The 21,810-nt window shown below is 46.2% G+C and overlaps 1 protein-coding gene across 3 annotated transcripts in view; it reads left to right on the forward strand.

The window, feature by feature from the left end:
* ERAP1 (endoplasmic reticulum aminopeptidase 1) overlaps positions 1–18,857 on the forward strand; it is a 127,839-nt gene extending 108,982 nt beyond the window's left edge. For all 3 annotated transcript variants that reach the window (XM_068247494.1, XM_068247495.1, XM_068247493.1), the window contains 7 exons: positions 2,045–2,228; positions 2,673–2,829; positions 2,919–3,103; positions 6,402–6,560; positions 14,975–15,115; positions 15,207–15,288; positions 18,485–18,857. In XM_068247494.1, the coding sequence (XP_068103595.1) occupies positions 2,045–2,228; positions 2,673–2,829; positions 2,919–3,103; positions 6,402–6,560; positions 14,975–15,115; positions 15,207–15,288; positions 18,485–18,631 (1,055 nt within the window). In that variant the 3' untranslated portion in view covers positions 18,632–18,857. The remainder of the gene's footprint in view (positions 1–2,044; positions 2,229–2,672; positions 2,830–2,918; positions 3,104–6,401; positions 6,561–14,974; positions 15,116–15,206; positions 15,289–18,484) is intronic.
* Positions 18,858–21,810: the final 2,953 nt, after the last annotated feature.

A 21,810-nucleotide genomic window follows, 5' to 3' on the forward strand; every position in this document is an offset into this window, starting at 1 on the left:
CTTTCTTCCAGAGATACATTCAAAGTTCAGCAAGTTTTAAAATCCAAACAAAATTGAGGATGTCCTTTGTTTCAATTCAGACAAGATGGCCGCTAGCCATGTGCCCTTTGTTTCAGCTCTGGCAAGATGGCCACCACTTGTTCCTCACGGTGGCCGTGTGTTCATGAAAATGGAAAATGGAGGAATTCCTGAGGAGTTCCTTCCAAAGACTTTTGAACAATGCCCACCTTTGGGTGGAGCCTCAAGTACAGCCCAGGGGTTGGACAGGGGCGGTGAGCCCCCTGGCTGGGTGCTCTCTGCCCACCAAATATGACATTTGTCATATCTCGGCTTACGCTTTCCTCACACACATGACCATCATATATTCATATTTCTCAGACTAGGCCAGTTCATATGATACCAAACTTGGGCATGTTTGCATGCCCGGTTAAAAAACAGTGGAATCCCCCGAATTCTGGTTATGCCAGTGGCCCCGATTTAATATCAAAATACTCACAAGATCCAGACCAGCAGAATGATATAACTTTCACATTCCTCACCTGAACGGTATTCCTTAAATATGCACACAACCATATACAACATTCATTTCTTCCTGCTTTTGGCTGTAGCCAGGATGTCTAGCCCCAAGCTGTGACTAGCTTCCTGGGATGCCCTGTATGAAAGGAACCTTATGGTTCCTGTAATTAGCATCTGAATGTGAAATCAGCTGGGACAAGCTTTCTGAACTCAAGGGTGTGTCCCTGCTCATTAGCATATCAAAAGAGCCATCCTGCAGTTAAGGTGATGCTATCTCTCTGCTGAGAAAAGACTGCAGACTCTCCTACACAATAAATCCAGATTCTATTGATCTGAAGCGCAATCGTTGCAGAGAATCGAGTGCGATCGCTTTTTCTTCACGGGCGGTTCCAGGACGCGTCTGCGGCCCCGCAACCGTCCGTGACAATAACAAAAAAAGAAATGTTATGTTTATGCCGTCTCGCTGCGGCCAAATTTATGACAACTTGCTTAATTTAATTAAATATAGCCGGCGGCAATGTAATAGATGACGCCGCCGTCTTTCGCACTGCCTCTCTCCTCCCCCGCCTCTCTCCTCTCCCCGCCTCCCTGTATGGCTTCCTTTACTGTAGCAGGAGGAATAAGATTCTGTTGCAGTGATTTATCAAGTTACATGCTCAGAACACCGGAGCAGGTGGCCACAGCAACTAATCTGGTTTCAGGTGGTTCATAAATCAAAGGTCACTTACTCATAAATAACGGTGGTTCCAGTTATTTTAGGGCCTCTTTTCCATGGGCAGCTGAACTGTGTGCTTAGCTAAAAGTTACCAGGCAGCAGTGAGCAGATAACAGGCAGCAGCAAGCACTTGTGAGAGATTAAAAGGAATTTCACTGTCTATCAACTGCCCATGGAAAAGAGGCCTAACACTGGTTACAGGTGAATGTCAGGATATATCAAACCTCACAAACGTGTCAGCATACATGTTCCAAAAGAAGAGGAACCCATTGTTTATTATCTAAAGCCGGGTCTACACGGAGCGATCAGCGGCTCGATTGAAATGACACATCGTGCCGTGTAGACCCGGCTTAAACCAGCCTCTAACTTGACAGAGAAGCCAATTATAAGCCCAGGTCAGTAACCTACATTAAGATGTTTATCTGCATAGTAGGTACGAGAGACTAATTATTAGTATATACTAATATTATTTAGTGTAATCTTATTCAAATTTGATTGATTGCTCTGTGTAGCCTCTCCACTATTAGTCCAGTTTTCTTTGCACTGGTTTTAGTCCTCTTTTCTACGGAAAGTTTATAGGCAGTGAAATGCCTTCAAACTCTGGCAACTGCTCACTGCTGCCTGGCAACTGCTCACTGCTGCCTGGCAACTGCACACTGCTGCCTGGCAACTGCTCACTGCTGTCTGGCAAATGCTCACTGCTGCCTGGCAACTGCTTGCTGAGCACACAGTTCAGCTGCCCGTGGTAAAGAGGCCTTAATGCCACAGACCCAATAACCTTTATGTATTAATCACATGTAAATTCTTTTGTAGATGTCCTGTTTCTGGAAGAAGAGGTTGAGTGGATAAAGTTCAATGTTGGAATGAATGGCTACTATCTTGTCCATTATGAAGGTGATGGATGGGATGCTCTGATAAAACTCTTGAAGGAGAACCACACAGTTGTCAGCAGCAATGACCGTGCCAACCTGATTAACAATGCCTTCCAGCTTGTCAGGTAAATACAATACTAAAGGTAAAACCAAGAGCAGGACTAATGCTGACTAGCGCTTCACTGAAGCTTTCTGGTATCATCTGCGATTTTCTGTAGGTAATATAGGTAGGGTATATCCTCCTGTACTGCTATCTTGGATTACCAGCTGTCTAGCTTTCATCCACTCATGAGATATAGAAGTATCCTATCTAATGTTAGTAAATGGGAGCTAGGACCACTAAGCGGGTGGGGGGGGGGGGGGGGGGTGGCATTAGTGTGATGAAGCCACAGCTGCCTAACTATGGATAACAGTAAGGGATTGTGAAACTTGCAGGACAGGTCAGCAGTAGCACTGCCCTCTTCTAAGCTGATGTACCATTTCCATGTGATGTGTAGTAGCTGTCAAGCTGTGGAACATTCACCTGCCAAGAAGTTCTGACATTAGTGATGTTCCTCTCTTTTTCCCAGCATTGGGCACCTACCGATTGACAAGGCTCTCAGTCTGACCACTTACCTTAGAAAGGAAGATAGTATCATGCCAGTCTTCCAAGGGATGGATGAGCTGATTCCTATATATAAACTGATGGAAAAGAGAGACATGAAGAATATTGAGGAACAAATGAAGGTAATGTTGGAGATTAGGTCACACACTGCATATGATCCATTGATTGTAGCAGTAATATGACATGTGTAACTGTAATCTTTGTTCTGTAGGGATATATACTTGATCTATTGCGCAATCTCATTGATGCCCAGTCATGGTCGGATGATGGCACTGTATCGGAGAGGATGCTGCGAAGCTCTCTACTTCTCTTTGCTTGTTACCGGAAGTACCAACCATGTATAGAGAAGGCTACACAGTACTTTAAGGAATGGCAGAAGTCTAATGGGACTTTAAGGTATGTCTTAAGCTGAGTACCCACCACAAGACCAGCAGAAGATGGATTGGGGAACCTACCTGCGACCCGATGAGCGATTGTTCCCCAATCCATCTTCTACCGCTGGAACACACGACGGAATAGGGGTGCGACATGATTGCAGTACATTGCGTGTCTACGGGGGTCAGAGTGTCCACAATGCAACCTGTCACGGCGATCACCGCAAGATGATTGTGTAATTGCGAGAACGTGTGCATGATTGCAAAATTGCAGAAGCTATCGTTCATTTAAAAAAAAAAGTTGCCTAAAAAATTGGGTTGTGGATACGGCCCTTTATCCACACATTGGTTTTATGTGATTCAACTGATGTCTGTTTTTTGAAGACAGTGATCATACCATACACTAGCAACTATCAACACATTTTATTAACTCCTCACACACTTATGCACACACCGAGGCAATTTTCTTATGAAACATGAAAATACAGCTGCAAAAAAAATGCGGTCTGTGCAAAAACCCAAGATATGTCTGTAAACTAAATAAAAGGCAGAGGAAGTAGTTTAAAGCAGGGGTCCTCAAACTTTTTAAACCGGTGGCCAGTTCATGGACGCTCAAACTGCTGGGGTGCTGAATCTATCATTTGGAAAGATTAAAAAAATAAATAAATAAAATAAATTCCGGACCGGTGTACCAACATTTTCATGGTACCCATCCTGTTTTGTCCCAGCAATATGAAAAGATTGATAATACAACATAGGAGACAGGTGTCCAGCACTGCTGTGGTTTTATCTTCATACATCTTAAACTGCTTGCAACAGAAGGTAAGGGTGCACAAACCTGGTGGCCAGTGGTGTAATGGGTGGGTCCAGGGCACAGAATTCCTGAATGCCACCAGGTTTGTACACCCTTCTGTTGCAAGCAGTTCAAGATGTATGCACAAATATGCAAATAAAACCACAGCCGTGCTGGACACCAGTCTCCTAATGTGTATAAACTTTTTTCTCCCATGTTCATTAATTGGCCTGCAACTGTCTCCCCACATCAGAGAGACCTGTGCTGCATGTCTACTTGTCCCTACCTCCTCTTATGCCACACCTACCCGCGCTGTGTATAGCGTCGTACTCTGCAGTAAAGATAGTAGCCACGGGTTGCCATAATGATGTCCAAATGGTGCGGTGACGCGATGTACCGTGCAGAGCTGGTGCCTCCTCCCCTTGCTGCTTTGTGGAGGGGAGGAAGCATAAGCACTGCACGGCATATTGCGGCACTGCCCCTTTGGACTTCACATGGCAACCCGTGGCTGCTAATGTTTACTGCAGACAAGGACACTGGGTGCAGCGCGGGCCGAGGCGACGTGGTGGGAGGGACAGGTAGATGTACAGCACAGGTCTTTCTGATGTGGCGGGGAAGCGCAAACCAATCTTCTGATATTGCTGGTGCAGCACAGGCTGGCTGGCCGGTCATTTTGATGTGGGGGGCCGGATTTGGCCCGCAGGTCGTAGTTTGAGGACCTTCAACACAAGACTATCTAGATCAGGGTTTCTCAACTAGGGGGTTCCTTGAGGACATTGTAGGGGTTCCCTGGCATTTTCCCTCCAGGAAAGCTGGCCTCTATGGCAGGGTGAAAAAAGTACCTCTAAAAAGGAGGGCTAAATTGGAGATTACTATAGGAGCGCAGTTGTGAAAAAACTGTTTGTTAGTGAGGCAGTATAATAAAGAGCCCTATTATAGGGGACACACTATAATTGTGGGAACTAAAATAAGAAACACTACCACAGGTTACTGTAATAGGGAGCACTAAAGTGGAGGAACATGGAATGGGGCTAAAAAAGGATACATTCCCCCCCCCCCCCCATTTCCCTTTTCCCCATTCCCATCAATCCCCATTCCCTCCACTAATGCAGGGGTTCCCTGAGATCTAAAAATTATTTGAAGGGTTCCTCCAGGGTGAATAGATAGACTGATCAAGAGGCCTTGATTCACTAAGGGCCCATTTCCACTATCACGAATTCGCATGCGTTTTTCGCATGCAAATTCGTATAGCAATACAAGTGAATGGGACTGTTTCCACTTGTCAGGATTCCTTTGCATTTTTCTATGCAGAAAAATGCGCATGGCAGAGCCATCAGAATTCGCATATCGCTTACCGCTATGTGAATCGCATACAATGTATTTAATAGGAAATTCGCATGAGGTCTGGGTATGCGAATTCATTCGGATGCGAATTCGCATAGAAACAATGGACAAACACACCAGCGCTGCCATGGTTAAATTCGCATACATCGTCAACCATGCGAATTTTCTGCGAATTCGCATTGACCCGCATGCGAAATTCACATCCGCATGCGAATTTTTACCGCGGCGATTCGCACCGCACAAGTGGAAATGCAGCCTAAAGGGTGCTAAGCACACTAGTGAAAGGGTACTTAGGACGCGAAAACGGCCGCTTCCCGGGCTAATATGCGGTGCACGTGAAATGTCTCACCGTTCTCGCGCACAATAGCCTGAAATGCTATTTTACAAGTGAACGGTGCAACATTTTGGGCGCACCAACTTAACGCGCGATCAGTAACAGCTTTGGACGTGTAAACTACTTAGCACCCTAGTTTGCACGTCCAAAGCTTTTAGGTGTGCTAACTGTGTTCGCACCCTTTTATGAATCAAGCACAGAGTGTATATGTGGCTGTTCACTTGTTGGCAGTGTTAGTGTCCTGACAGGATCACTGTGGACACTGTACTAGCAGGTTTTATTGCTGTTGAGATTGTCCTCTGTCCGTCCTAGAGAAAGTGATGTGGTCACTAAAAACAGAAAAGAACCAGAAATCCAACCCCACATAAAAGGGATCCAGACAGCATTTACTTGACTAGTGCTATAAACGCTTCCCTATGCTATTTACAACTAAAAACCAACAATTTGTGTGGTGTCCCAGTTTAAACGTGTATTACATGTTCTACCACATCTTGTGGTTGATTTACTAAAGCGTGATAACTGCTATTACAGCAATTACCACGCCATCTGCCGTGCACGGCGGTTTGCGCGCACAAAGCATTACTCCGCATGATAAATGGAGGTGGTTTCACGCGCGTAATCGCGTGCAAACCTTTGTTTATCACGCGGAGTAATGCTTTATGCGCGCAAACCGCTATGCACAGTAGATCGCGTTGTAACTGCTGTGATAGCAGTTATCACGCTTTAGTGAATCCAGCCCCTTGTGTGCCTGTAATCTGATTCATAAATGTAACTGAAGGGACTGCTAAAGCTAATATGTGTGCTTTATTAGCAATCATTTAATCTTGTATGACTTGTGTTTTTTCCAAGTTTACCACGTGATGTGGCCCTGGCGGTGTATGCTGTGGGAGCTCAGACAACAGAGGGATGGAACTTCCTGTTTGAGAAGTACCAAACGGCTGCAACTGGTGAAATGCATGTGATAGAACTTGCCTTGACTCTAACTCCAAATAAAGACAGGCTGCAATGGTAAAAAACAAACAAACATATGTGTGTGTACTGTAATGGTCAGGCTTAAAAATGGTAGGGTTAGGATTTTTTTATTTTTTTTTTAAAGGACTTACGAGGCCAACTACGTAAAAAAAGTTAATTACCTGCCTCTAAGTTTCACGCACGGAGGACGCCGTCCGCGTCCTCCGTGCAGCGCCGCCGGGTCCCCCGCTCATTATCCCCCCCGGGCCGGCTCCCGACCCCACGGCCCGGGTCGGGCTCTCCTTCCCCTCCAAAGATGGCCGCTTCCTCTGGCCGCGGCTGCGCAGTCCGCCTGGCCGCGAATGCGGCTGCGCAGTCCGCCTGGCCGCGAATGCGGCTGCGCAGCTCTAGGGCCAACCCCTCCGTTCCACGCTACGTAGCGTGGATCGGAGGAGTTGGCCCTAGAGCTGCGCAGCCGCATTCGCGGCCAGACGGACTGCGCAGCCGCGGCCAGAGGAAGCGGCCATCTTCGGAGGGGAAGGAGAGCCCGACCCGGGCCGTGGGGTCGGGAGCCGGCCCGGGGGGGATAATGAGCGGGGGACCCGGCGGCGCTGCACGGAGGGCGCGGACGGCGTCCTCCGTGCCTGAAACTTAGAGGCAGGTAATTAACTTTTTTCACGTAGTTGGCCTTGTAAGTCCTTTAACCACTTGAGGACCGCCCCCAGCCGATGGGCGGCGGCAAAGTCCGGGCCCAAACGACCGCAATACGCCCATCGGCGGGGGCGGCTGCAGGAGTGGTTATGCGGCGATCGCGTCATTCGTGACGCGATCAGCCGCCGGGGACTGGCTCCGCCCACCGCTTGTAGTAACCCGCCGGCCGTTCGGAAGCGCCGGCGGGTTACTAGCACCCGGATCGCCGCTGCACATATGTATAATAGGCTTTGTAATGTATACAAAGCCTATTATACTGGCTGCCTCCTGCCCTGGTGGTCCCAGTGTCCGAGGGACCACCAGGGCAGGCTGCAGCCACCCTAGTCTGCACCCAAGCACACTGATTTCCCCCCCCCCCCCTGATCGCCCACAGCACCCCTCAGACCCCCCCCTGCCCACCCCCAGACCACTGTTTGCACCCAGTCACCCCCCTAATCACCCATCAATCACTCCCTGTCACTATCTGTCAATGCTATTTTTTTTTTTATTCCCCCCCCCCCCCCCTGCCCACTGCCCCCTCCTGATCACCCCCCCACCCCTCAGATTCCCCCCAGACCCCCCCCCCCTCGTGTACTGTATGCATCTATCCCCCCTGATCACCTGTCAATCACCCGTCAATCACCCGTCAATCACCCCCTGTCACTGCTACCCATCAATCAGCCCCTAACCTGCCCCTTGCGGGCAATCTGATCACCCACCCACACCAATAGATCGCCCGCAGATCCGACATCAGATCACCTCCCAAGTGCAGTGTTTACATCTCTTCTCTCCTCTAAACACCCACTAATTACCCATCAATCACCCCCTATCACCACCTGTCACTGTTACCCATCAGATTAGACCCTAATCTGCCCCTTGCGGGCACCCAATCACCCGCCCACACCTCAGAACGTCCTCAGACCCCAGCCCTGATCACCTCGCTAGTGCATTGCTTGCCTCTATTTCCCCCCTCTAATCACACCTTGAGACACCCATCAATCACCTCCTGTCACCCCCTAGCACACCTACCCATCAGATCAGGCCCTAATTTGCCCCGTGTGGGCTCCTGAATACTCGGCCAAACCCTCAGATCCCCCTCAGACCCCCTTCCGATCACCTCCCCAGTGCATTGATTGCATCTATTTTCCCCTCTAACCGCCCCCTGAGACACCCATCAATCACCTCCTGTCACCCCCCTAGCACTCCTATCCATCAGATCAGGCCCAAAACATCCTGTCATCTAAGAGGCCACCCTGCTTATGACCGGTTCCACAAAGTTTGCCCCCTCATAGACCACCTGTCATCAAAATTTGCAGATGCTTATACCCCTGATCAGTCATTTTGAGAAATTTGGTTTCCAGACTACTCACAATTTTGGGCCCGTAAAATGCCAGGGCAGTATAGGAACCCCACAAGTGACCCCATTTTAGAAAGGAGACACCCCAAGGTATTCTGTTAGGTGTATGATGAGTTCATAGAAGATTTTATTTTTTGTCAAAAGTTAGCGGAAATTGGATTTTTATTGTTTTTTTCACAAAGTGTCATTTTTCACTAACTTGTGACAAAAAAAATAAAATCTTCTATGAACTCACCATACCCCTAACGGAATACCTTGGAGTGTCTTCTTTCTAAAATGGGGTCACTTGTGGGGTTCCTATACTGCCCTGGCATTTTAGGGGCCCTAAACCGTGAGCAGTAGTCTAGAATCCAAATGCCTCAAAATGACCTGTGAATAGGACGTTAGGCCCCTTAGCGCACCTAGGTTGCAAAAAAGTGTCACACATGTGGTATCGCCGTACTCAGAAGAAGTAGTATATTGTGTTTTGGGGTGTATTTTTACACATACCCATGCTGGGTGGGAGAAATATCTCTGTAAATGGACAATTGTGTGTAAAAAAAAATCAAACAATTGTCATTTACAGAGATATTTCTCCCACCCAGCATGGGTATGTGTAAAAATACACCCCAAAACACATTATACTACTTCTCCTGAGTACGGCGGTACCACATGTGTGGCACTTTTTTGCACCCTAAGTGCGCTAAGAGGCCCAAAGTCCAATGAGTACCTTTAGGATTTCACAGGTCATTTTGCGACATTTGGTTTCAAGACTACTCCTCACGGTTTAGGGCCCCTAAAATGCCAGGGCAGTATAGGAACCCCACAAATGACCCCATTTTAGAAAGAAGCCACCCCAAGGTATTCCGTTAGGAGTATGGTGAGTTCATAGAAGATTTTATTTTTTGTCACAAGTTAGCGGAAAATGACACTTTGTGAAAAAAACAATTAAAATCAATTTCCGCTAACTTGTGACAAAAAAAAAAAAAAATTCTATGAACTCACCATCCTCCTAACGGAATACCTTGGGGTGTCTTCTTTCTAAAATGGGGTAATTTGTGGGGTTCCTATACTGTCCTGGCATTTTAGGGGCCCTAAACCGTGAGGAGTAGTCTTGAAACGAAATTTCTCAAAATGACCTGTGAAATCCTAAAGGTACTCATTGAACTTTGGGCCCCTTAGCGCAGTTAGGGTGCAAAAAAGTGCCACACATGTGGTATCGCCGTACTCAGGAGAAGTAGTATAATGTGTTTTGGGGTGTATTTTTCCACATACCCATGCTGAGTGGGAGAAATATCTCTATAAATAGACAGTTGTGTGTAAAAAAATAAAATAAAACAATTGTCATTTACGGAGATATTTCTCCCACCCAGCATGGGTATGTGTAAAAATACACCCCAAAACACATTATACTACTTCTCCTGAGTACGGCAATACCACATGTGTGGCACTTTTTTGCAGCCTAACTGCGCTAAGGGGCCAAAAGTCCAATGAGCATCTTTAGGCTTTACAGGGGTGCTTACAATTAGGCACCCCCCAAAATGCCAGGACAGTGAACACACCCCACAAATGACCCCATTTTGCAAAGTAGACACTTCAAGGTATTCAGAGAGGAGCATAGTGAGTCTGTGGCAGATTTTATTTTTTTTTGTCGCAAGTTAGAAGAAATGGAAACTTTTTTTTTTTTTTCTTTTTTTTTGTCAGAAAGTGTCATTTTCCGCTAACTTGTGACAAAAAATAAAATCTTCTATGAACTCACCATGCCTCTCACTGAATACTTTGGGATGTCTTCTTTCCAAAATGGGGTCATTTGGGGGGTATTTGTACTATCCTGGAATTTTAGCCCCTCATGAAACCTGACTAGTGCGCAGAAAAGTCAGAGATGCTTGAAAATGGGAAAATTCACTTTTAGCACCATAGTTTGTAAACGCTATAACTTTTACCCAATCCAATAAATATACACTGAATGGTTTTTTTTTATCAAAGACATGTAGCAGAATAACTTTCGCGCGCAAATGTATAGGAAATTTTACTTTATTTGAAAAATGTCAGCACAGCAAGTTAAAAAAAGTCATTTTTTTGCCAAAATTCATGTCTTTTTTGATGAATATAATAAAAACTAAAACTCGCAGCAGCAATCAAATAGCAGCAAAAGAAAGCTGTATTAGTGACAAGAAAAGGAGGTAAAATTCCTTTAGGTGGTAGGTTGTATGACCGAGCAATAAACCGTGAAAGCTGCAGTGGTCCGAATGGAGAAAAAGGCTCTGGTCCTTAAGGGGCGAAAAGACTGTGGTCCAAGTGGTTAAAGAGAATTTTTATTGAATTTTCAACAAAGAACAACATAAAAATAAATCAACAATTCAGCTTGATTATAGTAGTCAGTGGTGTTATCGTGACGTTACTCAGAGACAAATATACATCTATATATACATCATACGAGTTGGTAAAGTGAAATACATAAATTATTCTTAGGTCAAGGGTATACATATCAAAAACAGTGTCTGATACAGCTTTAGCATCTATAATTATGAGAGAAGTTACATTTGTACAAGGTCTTGTACCGAGGCGGTGATATCAAGATTGGGTATGATAGTATTTACAGCTTTTACCCATCTGTCCCATATTTTATCAAATTTTTGGTATTGGTTTCTTGATTGATATGTGAACTTATATAGGGGCAGGGTGTCATTAATCAATTTTTTCCAGTTGGACAAAGTGAGGGCGGTGGGATGTTTCCATTTGAGAATTATCAATTTTCTAGCGTAGAATAGTAAGATACGGATTAGGGACAGTTGGTATTTGGAGCAGAGAATGTTTCCCGTGATGCCTAATAAGCAAAGTTTTAGATCCAGTGTGACTGGTAGATTTAAAGAGTCTCTTATAAAATGCATCACAGACTTCCAGTAATGATTGACCATAGGACAGGACCATGTACAATGTATAAAATCAGCATTAGTGGATTTACATTTAAAGCATCTGTCATTTGACAAGGGACTCATTTTGGATAGTCTCAGTGGAGAAGGGTATGCCAGATGAAACCACTTAACGTTTATAAGTTTGTCCTGAGAGGCTATAACTGTTTTAGCATTACAGTCCATATGTTCTGCCCAATGTTCCTGGGTTATAGTAGGATCAACTGCTAGCCATTTCTCTCTGATAGCGTATGGTTTATAGAAGGTATTGTGTGTCATTAAGAAATTATAAAGAGTAGAGATCTTCTTGGTTCTGTTTTTATTTAGGAGGTGTTTTTCCAATTCTGAGGGAAGTAATACTACATTTTCTAGTCCAATTTGGGTTTTCAGAGCATGTCTTAGCTGGAAGTATCGAAATAATGCATGTTTTGGAAGACCAAACTCAGATCTGAGAGTTAGAACATTTTTAAAAACCCCATCTGAGTATAATTGTGAAAGATATTTAATATTATGTTTATACCAGAAGGCTATATCTGGAATAGAATTTAGCTCTGGTAAGTTATTATTACCCCAAAGGGGGGAACTAAACGAAATATAGCGTACCGATTTACCGAGGAGTTTTCTAGTTCTTTTGTATACCCTGATGGTATTGGATATTAGATTTGTTCCCAGACTTTTGTTAGGTATATTATATCTATATATTGCAGCGCATAATGCTTCAAGGGTTAGGATTTAGATCCAGCGGGCCTCATCAGTAGTGTAGGCAGGTGAAGGTCTGGGATGTTGTAGAACGGGAACCTGAACCTGACAAATCTGCACAAGCTGCATCATGCCCTAATACAGTTCCTAATAAAAGTGTGCAGTGAGTGCATAGTCAGTATTTGGACCCCACATAGGCACAGTCTTATGTGCTGCCGCTTGTACTGTGCTTAGTTCAGCAGTTGTCTCAGACCAGCTCTTGCTGTTAATGACATATTAGCAAGGGTCAGTAGTTGCCCACCTTTATTCTGTCCCATAAATGTCACTTGAAGATTGTATTTAAAGTGACCCTGAGAAGGGGCCACAGCAATAACCTACACATACTTGGGGCTTCCTCCAGTCCCCTCCGGCCTGATCAATCCCACGCCATCCTCTTCAGACTCCCTGTTCTTCCGGAATGGGTCCTGGAAAGTTCTCCGGTCCGGCGCCAACTGCACATGTGCAGTCCGGCCAGGTACGCTCCAGCCACATTCATGTCATCTGGAGCGTTCTGCACCTGCGCAGAATGCTCCCGGTGACAGGAGGGAGATGGGAGAGCGCCTGGCCGGACTGGCCATGCGCCGACTGGAGGATTTTTTTTGGGTACAGTTGCGGGCGAAGGAGAAGCTGAATGAGAACGATGTTCAGGCTGGAGGAAGTCCCAGGTATGTGTACATTTTTGAAGGGGCCCCATCTGAGGTACACATTAATGCATTGTTCTCCCTACTCACCTTGTGTGCTCCGTGACTCTCCTCATGCACTGCACCGCCAGCCATCCTCCCCCCTCCCCTGTATAGCAACAGAACGTGTCACTAACCTGGGGGGGGGGGGGGGGAAGAGGAGGTACTGGTTGAGGCATCTTCTAGCCTTATAATTATTATTATTGAATCGGATGAAACTCTGTCCAGCCAAAATCGCACCCAATCGACTATGCAACTGAAATTGGCCGAAACCCCAAGCCGCTGTCCCCCTAATGTACACATCTACACCCTCCCAACCCCATTAATCCACTCTTCTTCTGGATTTGCACCCAACGTGATACACCTGCTTGTTTTGGTTTTTTTGGGCAGCTACCAGAAGCTCAGAGCAGTGGTCGATCTGAGCAATCTTCCTCCCTGTTTCTTGTCATTCTACTCCTGCTGCGATCTGAGTTGGCTCCTCCACAGTGCATCCTGCGTTACTTCCTGATATTACTTAGCATTGCCTGTATTTACCTAGTGGGTTCTGGGTAGTATCTCTGTTTTCCTTATCAGTCTCTATAACTTGCACACTTAAAGTCCTGGGTGTAACCAAGTGCTGGGAGGACACACTTGTCATCACTCAGCTGATCGGGGACGTGCCACACAGAGACTGAACCCAAGGTCCCTGCCCGGCCTTACACTGCCATGATGAGCTACTAATTCAGAACACCTTATGTGCATGCGTATTCTGAGTCAGCCATTCAGAAATCACTGGACATGACAGTCACGTGCATAGCACAGTTCCAGGAAACATGGTTGAACATACCCTTTTTAGTTTGCCTTAATATGTTTTGATTGGCATGTTATATTTTTGTTTTAGTTAAACTACTAAAACAGAATTATAGTCTGGCTTAAAGAGAACCCGAGGTGGGTTTGAAGAATATTATCTGCATACAGAGGCTGGATCTGCCTATACAGCCCAGCCTCTGTTGCTATCCCAAACCCCCCTAAGGTAACCCTGCACTCTGCAATCCCTCATAAATCACAGCCACGCTGCTGACAAACAGCTTGTCAGAGCTGGCTGTGTTCATCTCTATAGTGTCAGTCTGCTGCTCTCTCCGCCTCCTGCAGAACTCCAGTCCACGCCTGCATCCCTTCCCTCCCTGCTGATTGGAGGGAAGAGACGGGGGCAGGGACCGGAGCTATGCAGGAGGCGGGGGAGCAGCTGAGACTGACACTACAGATGTAAACACAGCCTCACAGCACGGCTGTGATTTATGAGGGATTGCAGAGTGCAGGGGGACCTTAGTGGGGTTTGGGATAGCAACAGAGGCTGGGCTGTATAGGCAGATCCAGCCTCTGTATGCAGATAACATTCTTTATACACACCTCGGGTTCTCTTTAAAGGTCTACTGTAGGGGGGGGGGGGGGGAAGAGTTGAACTTACCTGGTGCTTTTAACAGTCCCCCCACAGACGTCCTGTGGCATTCAGCCACTCACTGATGCTCCAGTCCCTGCCTCTGGTTCACTTCCGAAATTTCCGACTTTAAAGATGGAAAACCACTGCGCCTGCGCAGCGGCACCCTCGCTACCGCTGACGTCACTAGGAGTGTATTGTGCAGGCCCAATAAGGTCTGGGTGACATCAGCGGGAGGGAGGGTGCGGCTGCGCAGGCACAGTGGTTTTCCGAAATTCCAGAAGTGAACCAGAGGCGAGGACCGGAGCATTGGTGAGTGGCTGCGCGGGCACAGGACGTATGCGGGGGACCACCAGAAGCCCCGGGTATGTTAAGTTCAACTCCTTTTTTTTTTTTTTTTTTTTTTACCCCTACCCCCAACCACTCCACCCCCCCCCCCCCCCCCCCCCCCCCCCGCCTTCAGTAGTCCTTTAATGAACAGTGAAGTGAAAACCTGTGAAATGTTGCAGTGCTGGACACAGCTATTTTGCAGGGTTACACCATGTCCTCTTTAGTGGAAATTATACATATGACCAAAAAGAGCAGTCTGTTACTTACAATCAGTGCAGCTGTCAGTCACGAGCTTCCTCCTCTATTTGCTTATATTGTATTTACAATAAATTTATGTTAATTTCAATGTGTTTGTACATTTTTTTTAGGTTAATGGATGAGAGTTTGAAAGGAGACCTTGTGAAAACACAGGAACTTCCCCATATGGTTATCTTTGTGAGCAAGAACCAAGTTGGCCACGTGCTGGCATGGGAGTTTATTAAGAATAACTGGGGTCCCCTTGTTCAGAAGTAAGAACTTGTTATTTACATACTCGGGCGACCTCCATCACAGGCGTCCCAATATTGCGGTTCCTTTCATTGTCCTATGCCTGTGTTCCAGGTTTGAGTTTGGGTCGCGGTCTCTTGGGGATATGGTTGTTGGGGTTACTCGGCTGTTTTCAACAAGAGAGTGGCTGCAAGAGGTATGTTACACATATTTGCTATATTGTTGTGGTATATATGTACTGAAAACGATCCTGTTTTACCCTGTAAAGTGCTGTGGGAGATGTCAGCACTATATAAATACTACAGAAATCAATAAAATACCCATAGTTTGTGTGATCTCCTGTAGCTCTAGGGCTGGTGCACACCAAGATCGGTTTTGAGCGTTTTTAAAAACACTTGCGGGCTGAAAACCGCTTGGCTAATGTATTGCAATGGGATGGTGCACACCAGAGCGGTTAGTTTTTTCCACAAACACAAACTTGGGTCCTGCAGCATTTTTGCTGATTTCTGAGGCAATTCTACCTCAATGTTAAGTATAGTATAGTATTCCAGTTCCGTTTTTCCTGATTCGGGCCAAAAGACCCTTAAGCAAACTTTGGACATGGACCTACACCATGCCATTCAGGGATCTGCAACCTAGGTCATGTATATGTCTCCAGGGTAATGCACAGTATGCTACTTGAGTAGAGGGTGCAGTACCCTAGTAACGTAGGCATTACCTAGGCTACGTGTATGTCACCAGGGTAATGCACAGTATGCTACTTGAGTAGCATACATTACTGTGGTAACGCAGGCATTATCTAGGTAATGTGGGTCGCACTACCTTACTGTCAGGATTACTGGTAAAATGCCATGGGCTCTCTGCTCACAGCAACTTTACTGTAGCTTCATAAATATACCCCTAAGTGATGTCAATGGGGCTGCCATACTGAAGGATCCTGAACAAAGGCAGCAGGGAATTGGGAACTCTCACTACACTGCTTTTGGTGTGTATTGGGGCTCTTCTTGTGTGAGCCTCCAAAAGGCAGAACTGTTTGCAGAGAGCACAGTCTGTTTGATAATTTTTCAAGTTAGAAGAGACCATATTATTACCTTTGTGTTTGAGTAGTACCTCTATGCTTTATTAACTGGTTCAGCCCGCGGACTGGTTTCACCTAACGGGCGAGAGCAATTTTCACATTAAGAATCATAGCTGTCACTGGCTGTAACAGCCACGATTCAGACAAGAGTCACTGACTGGTTCAGGGACCACATGATCCCTTCCACTAATCCGTGTCGAGACAGGGCCCACGTGAATGTGCGTGTGCACGATTGCACAGATGCCATGCCATCCTAAATATCACTGTTACTATTTGTTACAGTGATAATAAAGTAAAAACAGTGGCATTTGGTTCAGGGACCACCTGGTCCCATCCCCAATCCCTCCTGGCTTAAACACCATCCTGATCCTGCGTGCCACCCGGAAGTGTCAGACATGAGCCTCAAGTAGAGATGTTGGCGAACAGCACACCAGCGAATCTCTATGGGCAGTCTGGCCCTGTACTACTTCCGGGTCACAATGTCCTGGAGTAGTACACATGCCCTGGCCTGGACGTGTTAGTTAGTACGCATGCCCTGACCTGGTGGTGCACGTCCCTGATTACCACAAAGCGTGCCCAGCCACAAGCGCGCAATCATGGACGCACACTGCCAGGGCATGCATACTAACAAACGCGTCCAGGGCAGGGCATGCATACTAACAAACGCGTCCAGGGCAGGGCATGCGTACTACTCCGGGACATTGCGACCTGGAAGTAGTGCAGGGCCAGCTTTTCGCGGTGAGCAGCTCGCGAGCTGTTCGTCTACATCTCTAGCCTCAAGTCTCTGCGGTTTTGCAGAAACAAAATCCAGACGTGAGGCTCATGTCCACGCGGCAGAAGCAGTTAATAGGGATGGTCAATAAGGTTTTTATATAATTCTGAGTTGATGCAGGATTATGCAGATTCTGTATGCAAATTTGCACAGCTTGAAAATGGACCAATCAAATCACGCCAAGGTGGATTTCCACTTGTCTATTTCCAAACTGAATGCATTTGCATAGAAAATGGGTAAATGCCTGCCTCAACCCAGAATTATTTTTATTTTATTGACATTCTTATTTATTGTGATATGTACATATTTGTATTCCTTATTCCATTCCATGGTCACCATATTTAAGCACTTGAGGACCGCAGTGTTAAACCCCCCTAAAGACCAGGCCATTTTTCTGTAAATAGGCCACTGTAGCTTTAAGGCCCTGCTTCACAACTCGGCATACAAGTAATCTATTTTTTTTATTTTACGTATTTATTTATTTATTTTCCTCTAACTCCCTCCCTCCCCGCGGCTAGCCAATGACTGTGATCGGCCTATGAGAGCCGATCGCTCTCCTGTGTCCCAGGGGCACGCAGCACTGTACAGCCTAATTATACGATGGTTTTACCGTCTAACAGTCTCTGAGCGGCCATCGCTGCTAGCGGAGATGCATGCGCATCGGCGCACGCGCGATCTTCTTTTAGCCCCACAGGAAGCCGTTCATGCCAATTGGCATGGAGCGGTCCTGGGGCTGCCGCCACATTCGGCGTGACGCGGTCGGCAAGTAGTTAAGTCTTAAGGTGGCCACTAACGATCCAATTTCTTGCGAAAATTTGTTCGAATGATCAGATAATTCTGATTGCAAGTGAAATATGGTAATACATTGTTCGCTACATCATCAACAAACCAATCTTGGCTTCCTATCTATCACAACAGACAAGAAAATCCAATTTTTGGTTCGATGAAAATCCAATCGACGACTGTTTTAATAATCAGTTATGCCCATCAATGGAGATTTACAACCAATTCGATCAGAATTATCTGATTGCTAGAAATTGGACAGTTAGGCCTGGTGCACACCAAAAACCGCTAGCAGATCCGCAAAATGCTAGCAGATTTTGAAACGCTTTTTCTTATTTTTCTGCAGCGTTTCAGCTAGCGTTTGCGGTTTTGTGTAGTGGTTTTGGTATAGTAGATTTCATGTATTGTTACAGTAAAGCTGTTACTGAACTACTGTAACAAAAAACGCCTGGCAAACCGCTCTGAAGTGCCGTTTTTCAGAGCGGTTTGCGGTTTTCCTATACTTAACATTGAGGCAGAAACGCATCCGCAATCCAAAATCTGCAGCAGCCCGGGAGTATGTGTTTCTGCAAAACGCCTCCCGCTCTGGTGTGCACCAGCCCATTGAAATACATTACCCTAGCGGATCCGCACCCGCAAGCAGATCGCAAACCGCAGCGGAAACGCTCCGGTGTGCACTAGCCCTTAGCGGCCACCTTTAGAAGCCCTTTGTTGTCTGTAGATCATTTCTGTTCTTTAATATTATTTTTTTGTTACTAGGTGACGGAATTTTTTGACTCCTTAAAAGAAAATGGTTCTCAGCTGCGGTGTGTTCAGCAAGCAAGAGAAACAATTGAAGAGAATATTAGATGGATGGATAACAACTTTGATCTGGTTAAAACTTGGCTGGAGAATAACAGTTCATGAATCGTTTAACAGAGGAAGTGTTGAGTTTATGGGATTCAGACAAAAGGAAAGGCATGAAAAGTATATGGACTTGTATACACCTGCACAGTGCAAGCTATGGAGCCATCTAGAATTACCCTCATTTTGCTCCCTAAAATTTCCAAACTGTCACCAACTGTAATAATACTTGTCATGGGTAAATAATTCTAATGCAGCACTGTAAAATTAAAGATCTGGGTCCCCTTCAGACTGTTTAGTAACCTATCCATTTTGTAAAGTCATGTGATCAAACTGACCTGTTTTACAAATGTACAATAGAACAGGCCGCAGGTGGTGTAGTGGTTAGCACTCTCGCTTTGCAGCGCTGGGACCACAGTTCGAATCCCAGCTCTTCTTGTGTCTGTGTGGGTTTCCTCCAGGTTCTCTGGTTTCCTTCCACATTATTGGTTTCCCCTTAAAATTGACCTCACACTGTGATGGACCCATGACTCGGGTAGGGATTAGATTGTCACCAACTGTCCCTCAGAGGAGCTCACAATCTGTAAAAGCGTTTTGGAAGATGTTGGCACTTCTTAAATACTAGAACTCCCAGTTTATGATCCGTAGCGGATAGCGTTTTCAGTGTTGCTTGCTGTTTTTATACCCTATCTTTGTCTGTGACGTACTTCCCTCACACCTCCCCCTTGCCCCATTACACCACCACCTGCAATGCCTTTGTCTGTGCTGGCATTTTATTTACATGAGTTCTGGATACTGGCTCTGCATTGTTCTGTGCAGTGACATGAATGCGAGAAAAAGCAGAGAACTCTGATCAGACCTGATGAGTAAAGCACTAATCACTGATTTGTTAGTAAAGCTGGCACACACAGCGACAGGCAGAGGTTTGCAAGTAGAAATGGCCCTGACTAGGAGAACTCAGAGAAGCATGTGATCATCAGCTGATAGATTTGTAAGGTACTTATTTGCTGGTTATAATTATGCATTTTAACCAGGAGGGCATCACATGAAATCCGAACCTTACAAATCTATTAGCTATTCAAACTGATCACATGCTTTTGAGTTTTCCTAGGCACAGCCACCCAGCCCTATTTGTAAGGAACTACAGGAAAGCTACTAGTTACGCAGCTATAGAAATATATTTGTATTTACACAACCTAACTCCAATCAAAATGTATATATATATTTTTTTTTTTTAGATGGGGAAAGAAAAGGTTTAGAAACTCTTTGGGATTTTCACTGTCAGTGTTGCCATTTGTGTTGCTGAAATGTTCATTTCTTTTCCTGGCAGTGAATTGGGTATGCTTCTCAATCAGAGATGCATGGCAATAAATAAGAACTGGTGTATATGTTACGGCCAGAACCCGAAGTTTGGCCACTTCTAGTTCTGGCCGGCCACTTCGGGTTCTGGCCGGCCAATTCGCGAAGTGCCCGCTGCGCTGCGGCCAATGTTAGAAACGGATCACTCTGATATGAATGTATCTTCTGGCCGCAGCGCAGCGGCCAAACGTATTAATTTGTTGCAATTTTTAAGCCGGCGGCAATGTAACGATTCAAGCCGCCGGCTTTTTCATCTGCCTCATCTCTCTCCCTCTCTCTTCTTATGGGCAGCCGGGCGGGGACACGCGTGTCCCTCCGGAGTCGTTCGTCGCGGCAGGGAAGCCTGCCGTTCTTGCAGAGCGGGTGCTGGCAGAAGCAATGTCTGCAGCCTCCCCGCTCTGCTGCCCCTGCTGCGACGAACGACTCCCGGGGGGACTCGCGTGTCCCCCCCCCCCCCGCCGGCTGGCCATAAGAAGAGAGAGGGAGAGAGATGAGGCAGATGAAAAAGCCGGCGGCTTGAATCGTTACATTGCCGCCGGCTTAAAAATTGCAACAAATTAATACGTTTGGCCGCTGCGCTGCGGCCAGAAGATACATTCATATCAGAGTAAACGATCCGTTTCTAACATTGGCCGCAGCGCAGCGGGCACTTCGCGAATTGGCCGGCCAGAACCCGAAGTGGCCGGCCAGAACTAGAAGTGGCCAAACTTCGGGTTCTGGCCGTAACATATACAAATAATTCAGAGATGCATATTTCTGATGGCCATTAGAGCCATGGCAGTCACCAGATCATGTGAGTAATTTATTTTCAGCAGGAACGCCAACAGTTGTAACAACACCACTATTCGAATCCTTCCCCTCACAAGCCAACACGAAGGGCTCTTTCACACTAGAGGCTAGTTTCGGCTTTGGCTCTTTCACACCATAGGCTAGTTTCGGCTTTGGCTCTTTCACACCATAGGCTAGTTTCAGTGTTTTTTTTTTTACAGCCAAGAGCATAATTTGCATTTTCCAAGGTAAAATAAGTCCATAGACTTTCATTTTACCTTTCACACCTAAAGCAGCTTTTTTGGGCATTGCTGTTTGAAGCTCCCCGAAGCTGTTTCAAAGCTTTTTACAGCCGACGTCGGCTTTTCACATTTCAATGATAGCAGGGCCGGATTTACTGCACGGCCGCCTAGGCCATGGCCTAGGGCACCACAGGAGCAAGGGCACCAAAGCAGCAGGCTAAACTGGCGCAGCATTTGCAAGCTGCAATGCAGGGAGATTGGGCGAGTGCATGACTGTGGTACTTTGCTGCTAGCCGCTTGTTCAGTAGCCACCTTGCTTTCTGTGCATGTTTGCCTTGTGGCCGGTGGCTATGGACTTGGACAGCATTGGAGATGGAAAAGAAGAGAAAGAGTCTGCACTGGAGACAAGTGGAGAAATGACTGACACTGATGGCTGCTGCAGTGTGAAGGCAAGCTGGCTACCTATACTGAAAGGGGGGGAGGGATTAAGAGTCATCTGGCTACCTATACTGGAGGGAAAGGTGGGAGGGGTCATTTAACTACCTATACTGGGGGGGGGGGGGGGGGGAAGAGTCATCAGGCTACCTAAACCAGGGGGGAGGGGGTCAGCTCACTACTACCTATACTGGGGGGGGGGGGGGGCTGGTGACAGTGGCCTCGGGCAGTGAAGAGTACAAATCTGACCCTGAATGATAGGCAATGGAAAAGGCAAACTACAGGTTTTTTTTTTTGGTTTTTTTTTTACAGTTGTTTCAAAGCGTCTCACAGCTGACTTGTGGAGTTCTTTTTAAAAGGAAAAAAAAATACATTTTCATATGAGCTGTAAAACGCTATGGAAAGGCTACAAAAACGCTGACCGCAAAAGGCAGGCTT

This window comes from Hyperolius riggenbachi, chromosome 1 (assembly GCF_040937935.1).
Source record: "Hyperolius riggenbachi isolate aHypRig1 chromosome 1, aHypRig1.pri, whole genome shotgun sequence".
NCBI lineage: Eukaryota > Metazoa > Chordata > Amphibia > Anura > Hyperoliidae > Hyperolius > Hyperolius riggenbachi.